Source organism: Sitophilus oryzae, unplaced genomic scaffold, assembly GCF_002938485.1.
Source record: "Sitophilus oryzae breed Bouriz unplaced genomic scaffold, Soryzae_2.0 scaffold_1318_pilon_pilon, whole genome shotgun sequence".
Classification (NCBI taxonomy): Eukaryota; Metazoa; Arthropoda; class Insecta; order Coleoptera; family Curculionidae; genus Sitophilus; species Sitophilus oryzae.
The window spans coordinates 1169199-1186649 of NW_022145969.1; the positions used below are offsets into that span (position 1 = coordinate 1169199).

Sequence of the window (17451 nt, forward strand, 5' to 3'; positions counted from 1 at the left end):
CATTTTAATTTCTTGCTTTCTATTTCTAGTTTCTTCTGAATGTTTTATAATAATGATTATTGTAGTTTGCTGTTCTTACTTTCATTATGTTCGAGGGGGGGTTCTGTTTGGGGGGTTAACAGAATTACATAGAATTATTATAAAAAAATATCTCTAAGAAACATAATATAATGTTATAATGTGTAAAAATTCTTAGTTATTTTGATTGGAGTCAGCGTGGTTGAGATGAATTTCCTTTGCAAGCTTTAACACCAATTAGATTTGCAGTGTTCATTAATTCATGACCAAGTGAAAAATAAACCAATTCAAAGAGTAAAAGTAGCGGGAGATTATTCCGTTGACTTTAAAATGAACCTAATAGAGATGTCGAAAAACTTTCTTAATTCCCGACAAGAAGACGATGGCTTTCGAAATTTATGCTGCAATTTTTCAACTGGTCAACAGTCTTATTTGACTACATAAAGAGGTTTTTGTTCTGCATTTTTATAATCTTTCTTTTTACATAAAATTGAACCGATATTTTAGTTTTTTACGTCGTATTCCTTTATATTCATTGAAAAAAAATTGTTTTTCGACTACTGTTCTCTACTTATGCCTCTGAATTATTCAAATCTGATCGATATACGTTGCCCAAACAGTCTTGCTATATTATTTTCTTGAATAAGCTACCGAGCTTATTGAGGTGTTAATACACGTTAAACACACAGCATGGCTTGTTAGATTGGCTTGTCAATTAAGTCTACTCTGATTTAATGTTGACAACTGTTTGCCAGTCTATTACGGATTTGTATGCTACTGAAATTAAATACTTCGTTCCATGTAATTAGGCCTTAATTTGACTTGAAGTCGATTAGGGTTTTTGCTTCTAAAAAAATTGACGCAACGATTTGCTTGCGTCCACATAACGTTGCAGATAAAACTTAGCATGTGGACAGTAGACTAAGAAAAAATATTACCTTTTTTCTATACATATAGTCACGAAAGGTGTCGATTTGGTTACTTACTCACTAAAAGGTATAGAATAAGAAAATATAATCCATGGAAGTCTTAAGATAACAGTAATTCATATGGAAAACGTTTTATCCTTCATCAAAACTATCTAAAAAACAAGGGTCCAAAAAATTAATTTTCTCACAAAGCCAAGGTACCTAAACCTTCAAAGGTGTATATATTCTGAATCTGCATAAAATTTTTATAATTTTATGGCCATGATTACTATCTTTTTAAGGCCTTTGAAAATGTGAAAAAATAGCCAAAAATGGTCTTTTTGTTTACTTTATCCATACATATAGTCATGAAAATTGGCGAATTTCTTCATGTTACCGATTCTCTTAAAACTGTTATTTACTAATCAAAATGCGTAGAATAAGAAAATATAGGTCATTGTAGTCTCAAGAGAACAGTAATGATATAAGGGGATTTTTTTAACCATTATCAAAAACAACCCAAAAAGAATGGTTCAGTAAATTAAAATTCTCACAAAACCAAGGTACCTAAGCCTTTAAAAGATCGCGCACACTATACCTACACGGACCAGTACGGACCAGCACAGCACAAACCTGCATCCTGCATGACATCGCACACTTTACCGCCACAGACCAGCAACATAAGCGAGAGTTTCGAAAAAAGTACATTTGTCAAGGCTCAACTACTTCTATGTTGCACGCTAACATAGAAGTATTGAAAATGAGTAGTTCAGAGGAAGAAATTATTATTTTAGCCATGTTGTGTGAAGAAGAGGAGGAAGAGAAGGAAGCTAAGAAAAAAAAGAAGATTTTGGGTTCACCCTATAAATCAAAAGAGAAAGCAATATGGCGAATTTCATCATTTGTTTCCTGAATTAAAAAGATTCGAAGAAAAGTTTTTCCAATATTTTCGAATGTCACAAATCAAATTTGATTATTTTTTTTTGCTATCGACTCCCATATTGCATCTTTTCTTTCTTGGTCTCTATATATAAAATGCTTGGCTCGTATCGCACAGCTCTGAATACTTTTGTACCAGTAAAATAAGCTTTTTTTCATTCATATTTAAAACGATTTAAAGGTTCGAACAAAAATAAACGAAATCTAACCTACATCATGCAACTTGAGCCAGCTAGCGTACTCGAAATACTGACAAACCCTTCAATATTTGCATGTTTGGGAGGTGTGCTGGTTCGCCGGTGCGCACATTAGGTCGGACCAGCACGACCAGGCATAAATATTGCCGGTCATATTTGTCCCTGACCGACACGACCTATTTTGACGGTCGTGGCTTGTGGCGGTACGTGCTGGTACTGGTCTAGTGTGCTCTACTCTATTAAATAACACGGTCACCTTCACCGGTAGATTTTACTGGTCTGGTCCGTGCCGGTCCGTGCAGGTATAGTGTGCGCGATCTTTAAAGGTGTATATATTCTAAATCTACACAAAATTTCCTACGAACTCTGAAACATTCATAATTTTATGTTAAAGTGTACTATTTTTCTAAGCTCTTAAAAATAAGTTTCATACCAATCATAAAAATATATTTTCTGTATTTTTATTTTACTATATATGTTATATCGGGCAACCGTGTATTATTAACAATAAAATCTACTGACATTTCGCCTTTTTATTGGGGCAATGTATTAAAACAGTCATAATATTATTTTTGACAGTAAAAATGGTGAAAATGGCTCATGAAAATTGGTGGTTTTCGTCGTGTCACCGATTTGGTTAAAACTGATGTTATTTACTAACTAAAAGGCATAGAATAAGAAAATATAGTCCATGCTAGTCTTACGAGAACAGTAAGAGATACGGGGGACGTTTTATTCTTCATCAAAAATAGCTGAAAATAAGGGTCCAAAATAATAATTTTCTCACAAAACCTAGATAACTGAACTTTTAAAACTGTATATATTCCGAATCTACATAAAATTTCCTACAAATGCTGAAATTTTCATTATTTTATGGCTATGATTACTATTTTTCCAAAGACCTTTGAAAATGTGTAAAAAATAGGCAAAAATTGGCAAGTTTTTCGACTTATTTCCATATAGGTATGAAAATTGACGGTTTTCGTGGTGTCACCGATTTTGTTAAAACTGATGTTATTGACTAATTAAAAGTAGAATAAGAAAATATATGCCATGGTCGTCTTACGAGAAACAACGAACCAAGAAATTTATATTTTCTCACAAAGCCAAGGTACCTAAACCTGTAAAAATCTGCCCTTTTCACCTGCAACGTTTTGTCGACGCAGTCAAATCTTACGATAAGTTGTTGCGTCTGGACCACGCTTAAGGAAAATCTAATTTGAGAAAAATCTACAAAATAAATATTCTACCTTTTTCCGCAACTGACATTTTTTAAAATGTTTCATAGTTATTTCGAAATAAACAGGAATAATTGAGTTTTCAATTGTTAAATCTAGGAATGAGACATTCGAGGGCACATATTTCTAGTGGATAGATACGTTGGAGGCATTCAAGTAAAAAAATAATTGCCCAGCTTTTCATTCGTTCTCTTAGGTTTATTTTTATTTGACGTTCGAATATATTCTGCTAACAAAACCTGAATTCTGATCTCTTTCTTAAATGTTATTTATTTACGATTTTATTTGTTGATCTTGTTTGAGTGGAGCAGATTGTTAATTCTATTTTTACTAATCCAGAAAATCATTAACTTACCTTTAAACACATGAACTAACTGATTCGTCATAATGTGCCATAGTTGTGGATCTGTATCAACTACAACGACTACATGTTGACCGTTTGGAGTGCATTCAATTAGTCTAACATCTGGCGTAGTCATTATTTTTGATTGTGTCGGTAGAGGCGGTTGTAACCAATCGTTTAACGGAACTACTAACGGAAGGGTGAAACCGTCGCACCATGCCATCGCCGACGTTACTAAGTCGCTCATTAATCCACCACCTTTCTCTGTTACAGGCCTTAGCCATGATATAAGCTTAAAAAGACCAAAAGGTATTTTTCATAATCTGTCAACATATGATGGCCAATTCATTTTCTAGAAGAATACACATGAGAGCTAAAACTTCAAAAATTATTATGAATCCAGTGACGTAATACATTGACCGGTGTTAAAAATGCAATACAACATTGTCCAATAAATGGCCGTGTTTACATTGGGTCTAGACATACTTGTTAATGGTGCACCCACACTGATCTGCATAGAAGCAACTCATAAAATAACCCATTAATGTTTTTATTGCACATCAACATTGTATCCGTCCAGTAGAATAGAAATATTTTTGTTAGCGCCATTTCTTTAATATGTATACGTGTGTTTTATAATTGAGATAAAACAAAATTTAAATTTGTTCTATAAGAGACTACGTACAAAATATAACAATATGCGAGGTACAACTCGAAATTTTTGATATAATCATATGCTTTGTGTTCGCTGGAAAACATTCATGCATATTTAAATTACTTCTTTGCGTATATGTATATATTTGGCAGAAATTTAATAACAAGCAAATATGTTTTATTCAAATGCATATATATTTTTATGTGTACGCAGTTATACATCAATTAATGTGTTATATTAAATATAGTGTCAACAGAAGATAAAATAAAGGAAATTATAGAATGAATGATACTAAAACTCGCGTTAACTAAATTACGTGGTACTTAATAAGTGCTTAGTAATATTACTTTTTTCTCCAATGCGTTTGAAAATTATTAGAAAAATATAAAGTGTAATTCTTGCAAAGTTTTCTAAAAATATGATCCATTATAAAGAAACCATTCAGTTACTTAATTCTTTTATAAATTGTCAGTAAACAAACGATGCATTCAGCGCATGTAACTCGTAGGGATTGAATGTTGAGAGCAAATACTTTTGTCTTGAAAAATAAATTCTATTTTTCTCGGAACTAAAAATGAAACGTTTAGTACAAATGTAGAAAATATTATTTTCTATGGACGTAAATAAAATCTGAATTTATTTGAAAAATGATTTGTTGGAATTAAACATTGGTTAACTGAATTTTATCAGGCTTATAAGTTATTAATAATTCGCAACGTTATAAAACAATATTGCGTAAATTAATATTTAATAAAGTTTGATATGGGGGGGGGGCTAAGCAAATAACTGTATAATAAACCAAACCAATATACACGATAATAATAATAAAATTTGATATCTCATAATTAGGTAATAAAAGGGATGGTTAATTAAACCCTATTCATAATACATTGAAATAGTATCGAGCAAAATTTAATAACGTTAAATAAAATAAATTAATTTTAGATATAAACTATCATTATCAAACCTACTAATCAACTAGGTATCTGTATTTTTTTATTAAGCTTAACGATTTATTTTTGGGCACTACTTATGGTATTGAAATTTAGCCCTTTGCGTTTTAGGGACTTTTAAGCTTTTCGTTTGTCATCTCTTATTTATACATAATGCCCAGGAGTGGGCTTTACAAGCTTAGTGATTTTTAAATCCGTTTTTTCGTTGAGTAAAACTCTTTAATGTGATTATTTTTGTTTTCATTTCGAATGCCTCAAAGGACACCCTGGAGCGGTACGAACAATTGTTTGCGGAAGATCCATTCAGCGATCAAATCATCACCTGCGGAACAGCTTTAATGACAGCTCTCAGCGAGGCACGTTAGAAGAAATGGATAGAAACCCTGGATAGAATGGACATGTCTCATAGTAGTAAAATAGCTTGGAATCTAATCAAGAAACTGGATGGTGACCCAAAGCTAAGCAAGGCCCCTGCCAATGTAACACCCAATCATGTGGCCAACCAAATCCTTCTAAATGGCAAATTCAACTCCAAACGCCAGAAAACCAAAATCAAACGCATAATACCAACTGAAAACACCAACTTCCAGAAATCATTTACCATGAAAGAGTTGAACAATGGTATAAATACCATGAAGAATGGAAAAGCCGCTGGGATTGACGATATGTGCGTGGAACAGATCAAAAATGTCGGTCCTGGAACCAAAGAATGGATACTTCAACTTTTCAACGTATGTCGCGAAACCTTTCAAATTCTAAAACTGTGGCGGAAGTCAAAAGCTCTCCTTAAACCCGGAAAAATCCAGAGTCTCCGAAAAGCTACCGACCCATATCCCTCCTTTGCCATCTGTTTAAGCTCTACGAAAGACTAATCCTCTACAGAATAGAGAAGACCGTCGATTCAAAGCTGATTCCACAACAGGCAGGATTCAGACCTGGAAAGCACCAGTCAAATCCTCGCATTGACAGAACATATCGAGGAGGGTTTTGAGAATAAACACATCACAGGGCTGGCCCTAGTCGGCCTAAGTTCCGCCTATGACACGGTAAACCACAAGATATTACTGCATAAAGCCAATGAGACCTTGAAAGATTACCACCTAGTCAAGATACTCGAATCCTTGCTCTAAAACGCAGTTTTTCGTGACGCTCGAGGGCAAAAAGAGTCGATGGCGAAACCAGAAGAATGGGTTGGCACAAGGGAGCGTGCTGGTACCAATTCTTTTCAACATATATACAAATGACCAACCTATTCCAGATAACACTAGAACCTTTGCATATGCAGATGACCTAGCAATAACAGTTGAAGGCAATGGTTCGAAGATATCGAGGAGAAACTAGAAAGCGCCCTAAAAACAAAGTCAACCTATTACAAAAAGAATTCTTTAAAACCCAACCCCACCAAAACTAAAGTGAGTGCATTCCACCTTAATTCGCGACAGGCGACCCGCAGACTTAATGTTACATGGGACGGGTCACTACTAGAACACACAGATAAGCCTACCTATCTTGGCGTCGTGCTGGACAGAACATTGACTTATAAATATCACTGCGAAAAAACACGCAAAATAGAAACACGAAATTCCCTTATAAGGAAGCTGACCAATAGTAAATGGGGAGCCAAAAAATTAATTATTATTAGAAAATACTGTTACGTTAGCCGCATCGGCTGCCGACCGGGTCTCAATAAACTATCTTTCTCGCGCTTATAGATACTCATAAGACTTTCTTATCGCGCTCATTTAAAATATTTATTCGCGTCTGGCAAGTATTACATCCCACTGAATTCGTCTGGCAATTAACACATATTTTTTAATATCATCTAATAAACACGCTGTAAAAATTTTAGAATGCCTAAGTATGTTTTCCAGGTATAATAATTAAACATATTTGGAATGGTCTGGTTACACTTTAAACCCGAAAAAAAAGTCTGGCATACTTATTTCTAGGTTAAATAGATGCTAAAATTTAAGAATAAACAAATTTCAAGTTGCCTAAAGAATGTTTTTTGGATTTATTTTTTCGCAAATGTTATGGGTTGCGCAGTAGCGAAATACCCCCAACCCCCCAGCCAGACTTAGGATTCTGGGTTCACCAGTTAATAAACTATACATTTTTAGTTATTCTAGCTTGTCTAAAATATGTTTTCTAAATATGTCGTCAGCTCTTAGGCTATCAGTAGGTTGAAGCTAAGAAACAACGGCGAATGCAGATTGTGTGGGGCCCAAACGACAACCATTCGTGCTATATACTTTGGTACTGCCGATATTGAACATGAAGAATTAGTCTCTGTGAAGCTTGTCAAAGCTCTGGGGCTGTATGATGAGTTATAACTCGTTATAACGCAAGAAAAAGGGGCACACAATAGATTTGTAAGGTCGCGGTGTGAACCCCTTTCCCAAATATTCTACGTTCTAAATGTTTTAATTTAAAAAAGGGTGTTTTTTTTGGCTCCGATATCTTAGGAAACACTGTTTTTAACGATTGTTTTTCCTTAATGCTGGAATTCCCACAGGTAAGACACTAAAGTGGTTTTCGTTTTATTTTATTTTGATTCTGTTTCAGCACATTTTAGGTTTCAATCTGAAATCGATTTTTAATTCCATGTATTTCCCTGTCGTTCTACAAATGCTAGTTCTTATTCCTTGTTCGAAAATGCTGTTAAATCAACACACGCGAAGGGTTCATAATAATTAATTTTAACAGAATTAATTATAAAGAAACATGCGATTTATTATACTGAAATGTGTTTTACAGGGTGACTTGTTGAGTTTCGTTTATATTAAGAAATAAATTATTTGCTGCAGAATATAATACAAACAGACTCAACGCCTTTCAAACAAGTGATAGGAGTTTTAGAAAACTCCAAAGCTGCGAACTTTATCTTACACCGAGTTTACGCTTTTGTATGTAATTCCAGACGCTTGCACAATAATAACTGCGCAGCACATATTATTGATAGTGTGCGGTAGCCTTCACTATGTTCTATTCAGTGTAGTAAACTTGGCATTAAGTTGATAGAACACGTAATAATACGTCAACTGACCCCAAAGGATAAATCTTTGCTTGAGCAAGCCTTTGCTTCAAAGGACATGTTGTGCTGTTGGTCAAACTGGCATAATCGCTTTAGACCAGCATTCCTAATTTATATTATACAGGGCGTCTCTTAAATAAGTCACCACCTTCTACGTTTTAATCGTATCAGGGTGCATTACTAGGAACTCCAAAAAAACGCACTACGTATTTTTTGCTACGAGGGTTGTCTTTTATGTTTTGCATATAGAAACATGGAAGGTGCCTGTCAACATACAGGGTGGTCCGAACTGTATTCCGGAATCTTCGGCAGATAAAAATAAGTAAAAAAGTTTGTATAAGTTTATGTCCTAAAATGCTTAGTTTCGGAGATACAGGGTGTAGAAGTTTCATTTTTATTTAGATTTTTTCCAAGTAATTTCTGAAGTAACGTCAATATTTGGATGGAAATTGGTGTCTGGAAGTTTTTTGACATGAGAAATTTGATTTTGATGTCAATATGACTCCTACTTGTAGAGGGCGCCACCTACATATTTTTTAACTGCTTTGAAAAGTAATAATTTTTCATCCGTACTTGTACAAAACTACTGAGTGAAAAAATATATATTTCCGTGACTTTTTACGTAAAAAATGTCTCTTGGTAAAAATCGGTACGAGCAACCGTTCTCAACATATTTAGGAATGGAAATAGCGAGGGGTGTCTCACTCAGGTAAAAAATGTACACGTACTGCCAAAATATCCTTCCACTGCTAAGCGACTGCCAATGACTATGAAGAAGACTGCCTATGACTGCCATGTAATTATTATAGGCGACTGCCATAAGACTGCCAATGACTGCCAGCGACTTCCGAGAAAATGTACAGGTAATTCCAATAGTGAGACACCCCTCGGGAAATAGTCAATACATGTCATTATTGACAAAAAATAAACACCTTGAGTAGATAGTTATTTGACTGAAATAATAAATTTGGGAAATTTTTATTTTTTAAATTAATCATAATTTTTTCTGCGAAAAAATCAGGATAAAACTGTTTCTATTGAACTTTTGGCACAAAAACATTAAAATTTATGAGCCTTCAAATTTATGATTTCAGTGTAATAACTATTTAGTCAGCATGTTTAATTTATGTCAATAATGACAGGTATTGATAATTTCGATTCCAAATATTTCGAGAATTATTACTAGTAGCGATTTTTACGTAAAAAAACACTTTTTTACGTAAAAAAACGTCGTAAATATATATTTTTTTATTCAGTAGTTTTATACAGGTACGTGCGAAAAGTTATTAGTCTTCAAACCAGTTAAAAATATGTAAGGGCGCCCTATGTAGGAGTCATATTGACATCAAAATCGGATTTCTCATGTCAAAAAACTCCGAGACACCAATTTTCATCCAAATATTGACGTTACTTCAGAAATTACTGGGAAAAAATCTAAATAAAAATGAAACTTCTACACCCTGTATCGAAACTAAGCATTTTAGGACATGAATCTATACGAACTTTTTTACTTATTTTTTACTTTTTATTATCTGCAGAATATGCTGCCGAAGTTTCAGACCACAGATACAGTTCGGATCACCCTGTATATTAAATGTCAAAATTAACTATCATCTTAAGTTAACTTAACAGCAAAGTTTTAGACCGTTGTGTTTAAAGCTGTACCTAAATTGAATTTTTAAAGTTGACTGAGTCACTCGAAAATGGAATTAAGCCGAAAAATTTTTTCGCGCAAAAAAATGGTACTTAATTATTTAATAGAATTTATTAAAAAAAATACTTACCTGTGTCCCTAACTGGAATGTATCTCTAGTAAGGACATCTGTGGATTTCCTTATAGAATAGTACACTAGTTCAATTTCTCTTTCTAGCAAATAGCAACGTACGTGTTCTAACAAGCATCTGAGATAGCTTACGGAAAAGGTTTGCAGCTGGAAATTAAAAATTTATCTTTCAAGATACAGGCCGGAGCGGCAGTAGCTTTATTAAAATTTAACGATGCTTTAAAATTACTACTCCACTTCTAAAGTATTACTTGGACGAACGTCTCGTATTTATTGTGAGTAATTGCTTTGCAATTTTTAATATCTCCTTTCTTACTTGCTATCTTTTACATCGTTAAATGTTCATTATTTGATTTTTTAACCAGTAATTTACAGGGTGTAATTTAGATTGATGGCGCTGGACACAATTGAGGAAAAAATAATTCCTTTGGACATGCTTAACTTTCTTTCCTGTAGCCAATGACTAAAGAATACAAAGACACGTAACGCCCATATACGGACTGCAGCAGAATTTGTGACGTTAGACGCCATTTTCTTGGATGTAACGAATGAGTCATCAGTTGGTCATCAGCGACAATTTTAGCGATTTTTAATAGTTTGTGCGTGTATAAACTTGATTACACTGGTGATTAGTTGTCCATCTTTCAAGTGTAAAAGCTGCAGTGATAAGAAAGAGCCAGGAGTTACGTTTCATAGGTAAATAAACAGTCCACTCCACCTTTTTAGCGTTTTCTTATTGAAAACTAAAGTAAAGATTTCAGTTAACGTCTCCTTTTTGCTGCCAGGACTAATCTGGACGGGGCCTACTTTGTTTACGCGGAATCCGAACCGCGGTCCTCGGCCATATCATGGTCAGTGTCCTACCGACTTAGGAAGTATCTAAATTAACTCTTACTCACGAGATATCCGATTTCATCCTGCCTCGAACCGGCGTAAATGAGCAATATGTATCAATCAATAGATTCGAATATATAGAATAGAGTTTCGAACCGGTCACCCGTCCATCCACCAGTATCGCCTTGCGTCGCTTAACTTCGGTGTTCTAAGGGGAAGGGTGTTTCAACGTAGCTAGGCCTTTGCCTCTTTTCTTATGGAATTCGATAATTATTTTTCTGATATTATTTGTACTTGATATGTATATGTGCTATACGTCGATACTAGTTTTGTACCTTTTGTTAACATTTTAATACGTTTTTTTCGTAACTAATTAGTATGATACCACCGCATACACCATAAGCGTAGTCAAAACATTTTTTAAAAATATAAATATCTCTTCAAGCAGGTAAGTTAAGAAAAATATGTGCCACGGCACTGTTTGGAGGTATGGTAACAACTTGGTCTCGGGTGTTATTAGTCCTTGTATTCTTTAGTCATTGCCTGTAGCGCTTTAATTATTAAAGGTAGCACTGCAATGAGAATGAAAGGAAGAAGAAAGAATGGAATTTTTCGTAAAAGCATTCAAAATTTTGTACAATTTTTAAAAAGCAAAAATTAGCAAAAATTGTTCTTTCTGATATATACATAGGTCTAAAGGTGTTTTCCTTTTTTTGTCATTCAGTATATTTCATACTATACTGACCATGCTATAAACATCAACATGGCGTTCATAGTCTCCAAAATTAGTATGCCACGTTGTTTTTGTTGTTTCTTATTCGAAAAGATTGATGATGCTATTAAGAGTGTTCAGACCTATGTCACTTACGGCCTCATATATTTTTTTATTTCTCAAGGATATCTTCTAGACAAAAATACTATGTAATTTTCTTATTATGTTATCAACATAGCCATTAGTTACTAATACAATTTTTTATTAGTTAATGCCTAGTTCTAAGATAATTACGATTATATTTTTCGAAAGAAATAGGATAGCTCCAATTTTCGTTAAAAAATCATTTTCCATCAACATATGATACCAAATAAATAGAAAATGAAAAATATTTTTAAATGTAAAATAACAATAGCAACTGGCGATTTGTGTATGTTCGTTTGTATTTTTAACATAAATATTATTAATAAAGCTTAATAATTACTGAAAACGGTTTGTTTTAATACAATTTCTTGTATCAACAAGATCGTCAATTTTAACAGTGCCCACGCTTATTTTTACACTAAATTTAATTTATTAACATGGCAAAATATTAAATCATTATTTAATGGAGAAGCTCTAATTAATTGTAAAATGTTATTTTAGTTAGATAAATGAATATTTCTTTTTTAATCGGGTATTTATTTTAATAAATGTTAATTTATATTGCTTTACTGAGGATATTTATTTTTGAATTGTGATCGATTGTTTTATGATTTATGTCATTTAATTAACATAAAATGATCTCTAAAAGATGAGAGCTTCATTCTTTATAGGAAGAAAACAAGAATTTCGCCGTGCAAGCTTAGAAGTAATTTCATTAATCGGGGTGAATTATGAAACGCAGGGAATTTGCCGAGTTCCCAAAATAATCCCAAGAAATTTTTTATTGTTACGCAAAAAATTACTTTTTTACGACGTCTTTTCGTATATATTTTTATTTTTCTCGAGGAATCCGCGACGAATTTAATTTAGGAACACCTTAACTCAAATGATTATCATTTCTCTTTATTATTGCATAAAATAATCTATGGAAATGGCTTGATTCCTTAGAGAGAGAGAAGATTTAGAAAGTTTTAAATGAATTTTTGAAAGATTTCATTGACTCTTGAGAATATAGAAAGAAAAATGTCCTTTTGTTTCTTGTATTTTTCAAGTAGGCATAACAATAAAAGGCGCAGAGTAGGAGAGCCCTTTAGGTGGTAATTTAAAGGGAAGTAGAGAAATTTTCTTAAAAGTGCGAATGGCAGAGGACAAGGAGAAAAATCTCGAGATTTTCTTGAAAAATATCAAGTTACTCTCCACAAAAATATCCTTGGTTTTATATATCTAATATAAATTTAAAGAAATTCTTAAGCTATTTAACACCGACAAAATCAAAATACCTGTAACTATTTTGAGATCACTTAATAATTGACGTTAAAGTTTCATGGTTTATGTCTAACCCTACATTGCTATTTGTTATGTATCATATTAAATACAATTTCATATTCTAAAATGGGGGAATAACGAAATGCAAATTGACATACACTCAACGGCACGAAAAACAGGCACCTTAAAATTTTCGGGTATTTTTATAGTTAGTTGATCTTTTAAGCAATTTGTAGCTAAATTATTTGACTTTTTGCTTCTCTTGTCAAATTAAAAATGAAGGTTCCCGTCTGTCAATTATACGAGAGAAAACAATATATTAATATTTTGGTGAAAGTTTGAAAAACCCTGTGAAATATACAGGGTAAGTTTCCTACGATGTTCTCTATGGGCATCTCGGAAACTACTGGAAATAGAGAGTCGGTTAAATGGGGAAAGAATTGCAGTTCTGTGGGGTCATAAATATGCCCCTTTCAGATTTTTGAAGAAGTTCATGGCTTACTAGATATTTCGAAAAAAACAAATTTTGGCTATTTTAAAAATTGTCCCTAATTCCATTATAATCTATTTAAGACAAAAAGTGTTCAGATAAAAGTTGTAGATAATCACATTCCTAATGAGTTTGTGTTCTCCGATTTTTTCTAAAGCCTGTCATTTTTGACTTATGACACAAACATATGTTTTTTTAATGGAAACCATAGTTGGCCATGCCTTCATAAAAAGCGCCATTTTTTAAGCTTTTCAGCGATATAAGCTATAATATGTTTCTTTCACAAAATTACTGAATTATAGCCAATTCTTATCTTTCTTGGCTAATTTCACTTAGTTAGCCATGGAAATAAGTTTTCAATGGTGTTCTAATTTTGTTATGATTTATTACTTATAAAAAGACAAAATATATTATTAAACGGCTCTTTACAATTTGCATTACATAGACTAAAATTTAAAAAAAATAATATCACTATAAGTTATTTTAGAAAATTTTCAAAAAATCCGCAAATGTATCTTTTTAAAACTGAATTTCTAGCTATTCTCACAGAACGACCGGTCGACTTAATTAGACTTCTCCTGTTCCACCTCTTCGAGTGCCTCTCTCAATTCCAGTTCTTTTGTAAACCTTGTTTTTGACCATACCGCATAAAAAAATCTAAAATGGATAGGTCAAGTGACCGAGGAGACCCATGCAATCGGTCCACCTCTTTCTATCCCTGAGCCTACATAATTATGATATAAATAATTTTTTCAAAACATTTCTTTCATTGTGTGTGGGGGGGGGGGATGGGGTTGGTGTGTCATAATGAAAGTCATGTTGGAACCACTCTATTAATGCGCGAGTATTAATAAATTTACCTTTTCTAACATGTCTTGAAAACCTTTCTCTAAAAAAAACGTAAGTAACGTTCACCGGTCAACGGTCAATGTATCCTCGAAACTGTATGGCCAAGAAAAGTTGAACCAATAATCCTACACGCTTTTCTTCATTTGAAAAACTCTTATTTACAATTTTTGTTTATTTTAATTTACAAAGATTGAATGTGACAATTTCATATTTCTGAGAGCAACGACGATTGAACTTGATTCCATGGCTAACTAAGTGAAATTAGTCAAGAAAGATAAGAATTGGCTATAACTCAGTAATTTTGTGAAAGAAACATATAGTTTATATCGCTGAAAAGCTTAAAAAATGGCGCTTTTTATGAAGTCATGGCCAAAGATTGATCTAGATGATAAAATGAGTTTTAAGTTCCTTGCTTTGTTAACATCCTCGTTTAATTTAGAAAGAGATATTAAAAAGCCAAATAATTTAGCTACAAATTCATCAAAATCAGTCTACTAGAATACAATATATAAAACTTGTGCCCGTTTTTCATGCCGGTGAGTGTATAATGTAATCCGTCTAAATTTTAAACGGTACCGTTTGATTAATTTTGTCGTTAAATATGATTATTTCTCGTTGTAGTTGGAAATATTGACAGTTATAGTTCCAAACTAATGGAAAATAGTACCTGAAGCTATATTATTTTCCTCTGAATTGAAGGAAAAGCGTTTTCATCTCTGGAAAATCTGGGATTGTGCTAAAGAGAATCGTATTTTAGCGCGTTTTGAAAGGAAGAGGTCGTAAATCTTTCGATTTTACTTACCGCAGCGAGGAGAAAATCGTAGTTACACATGCAGAGATTTTTCAGTTTGATAATATCGCCACTTTTTAGCAAATGAATCCAGGCTTCCTCCACGTGCCTTAGCCTGTAAGTTACATCTTTATGCAAGGTCGATTGGAATGGCGTTTCTTTTATCTCAGACAGCAATGGTGCTGAAATATAATTAAACAAAAAAAAATTCCCATTATGTTATCCTTAAAGATATTTATAGACATTAGGGTGTTTCAAAATAAATAAAAAAAAATCTTATGGTGTTGAAAAGTGTATTTAGTGTTAAAGTGAAAGTATATTTAAAAACAAAAATTTTGGCGCCTAGCAGAACCCTTAATATTAATACACACACCGGAAAAGTCTAGGGATATTACAATTTTATCCAGCCATCGTCAGTCATTTTATTATTTGCATTTCTGATATAATAAAATTAAAATAAACAAATAGTTTACAGGACGTATTGGAAATAAAAATGAGAAATCTACCGAAGTTTTCAAATTTACCTTGATTTTTATTGAACTCAAAAAAATACACACATTTTTTTTATTCCAACCTGCGAATTAAAAAAAAAAGATAAAACCATTTTTACTTAATAAAGGGTATAGCCTCCTCTATTGTTCATTACAGCCCTACATCGTCTCTCCATGCTCCTGATCAGGTTGTCGATCTCTTCCTGAGGTACAGCCTGCCACGCTGCATTCACGGCCCGAACCAGATCCCTACGAGTTTCACGAGGCATACCCATTCTCAAAATTCTTCTTTGGACCGCGTCCCATACGTGCTCGATGGGGCTGAGGTCAGGAGATTGTGCCGGCCAGGGTAAGATGTTTAATTGATGAGCATTGATAAACTCACTACCACTCTGGCTGTATGAGGCCGTGCATTGTCATGTATGAGAATGAAGTTTCTCCCAAAATCATTGGCATATGGTAACACGACAGGCTCAAGAATTAAATCACGATATTTGGTTCTTGTTAGAAACCTTTCAAGAAAAACGAGATCGGTTTTTCGGCCTAACTGGACTCCTCCCCAGACCATAACTGTTCCACCTTGATAAGGGTGCACTTCCTGAACATGATCCAACCGAATAAAATTTCCCAGTTCTCTCCTTACCCTAAACCTTCTCGAATCCGGATGAATTCCAAAGCGTGACTCATCCGTGAAGAGAACATTGGCCCATTGTCCATTCGACCACTGAACATGATCTTGAGCCCACAAATATCGTACCTCTCGATTTCCTCTCGTTAAGGGTTGAACTCTCCAGGGTCGTCTGCTTCTTAAGTTGACCTCCCTTAATCTATTGCGAACAGTGTCATGACTAACGGTTACATTATGTGTTTCCTGGAGAATTAAACTAAGCTCTGGTGCTGTAAGAGTCGGTCGGCGTCGAGCATTTAATTGTAAAAAATGATCTTGCTGAGGGGTAGTAATGTGATGTCGCCTTGTGTGCCTTTCAGCAACATCACCACTTTCACAGTTGCGTGCACTTAATCGCGATATTACACTTTGCGTTGTATTTAATGCTCTAGCTACGTCGATTTGGCGCATTCCAGCTTCAAGCATACCCATGGCCCTTAGCATTTCGTCTCTGTTAAGATGTCTACGCTCCATAAGGTCGTTTAATACTAAACAGAGTTATTTGAATGAATTCTGGCCAGTTATCATAAAAACATAGCCAGTACAGGTTAAATTCGAACAATTGATGCTAGGGTGCTTTTTATACATTTGACAAAAAATGCACAAGCACTTCTGCAAATATCCCAAATTTAAAAATAACTAGTGTGACTACTTCGTTTCAATCGAAGTAGAAAGAATCGGCCTACAAATATGTGGTTGTTTATTCAAAACATTTATTTTTAACTTTAATAAAATGATATCCCTAGATTTTTCCGGTGTGTGTTATTAAGGTTTGTCTCAATTTATTTATTGTTTTTCCATATAAAAAACAGGGATTTTTTTTATTTTTGAATTTTAATAATTTCGAAATGAACACTATAAAATTTCATATGAAAAGTCGTTTTTTAACGTTTAAACATTTATTTTTAACTTATTAATTTTAAATTATTAATGTTAAACATTTATTTTTAACTTTAATAAAATGATATCCCTAGATTTTTCCGGTGTGTGTTATTAAGGTTTGTCTCGATTTATTTATTGTTTTTCCATTTAAAAAACAGGTTTTTTTTTATTTTTGAATTTTAATAATTTCGAAATGAACACTACAAAATTTCATATGAAAAGTCGTTTTCTAACAGATATAGGTAGATCTGATTTTT

General features: G+C 33.4%; 1 protein-coding gene across 2 annotated transcripts in view; it reads right to left on the bottom strand.

Moving 5' to 3' along the window:
* The window catches only part of LOC115875080 (NACHT domain- and WD repeat-containing protein 1), a 122460-nt gene that overhangs the window by 45307 nt on the left and 59702 nt on the right, over positions 1–17451 (bottom strand). For both annotated transcript variants that reach the window (XM_030890447.1, XM_030890448.1), the window contains exons 14-16: positions 15167–15336; positions 10070–10216; positions 3656–3935 (exon numbers count right to left, since the gene is read on the bottom strand). In XM_030890447.1, coding sequence (XP_030746307.1) covers positions 3656–3935; positions 10070–10216; positions 15167–15336 — 597 coding nt within the window. The remainder of the gene's footprint in view (positions 1–3655; positions 3936–10069; positions 10217–15166; positions 15337–17451) is intronic.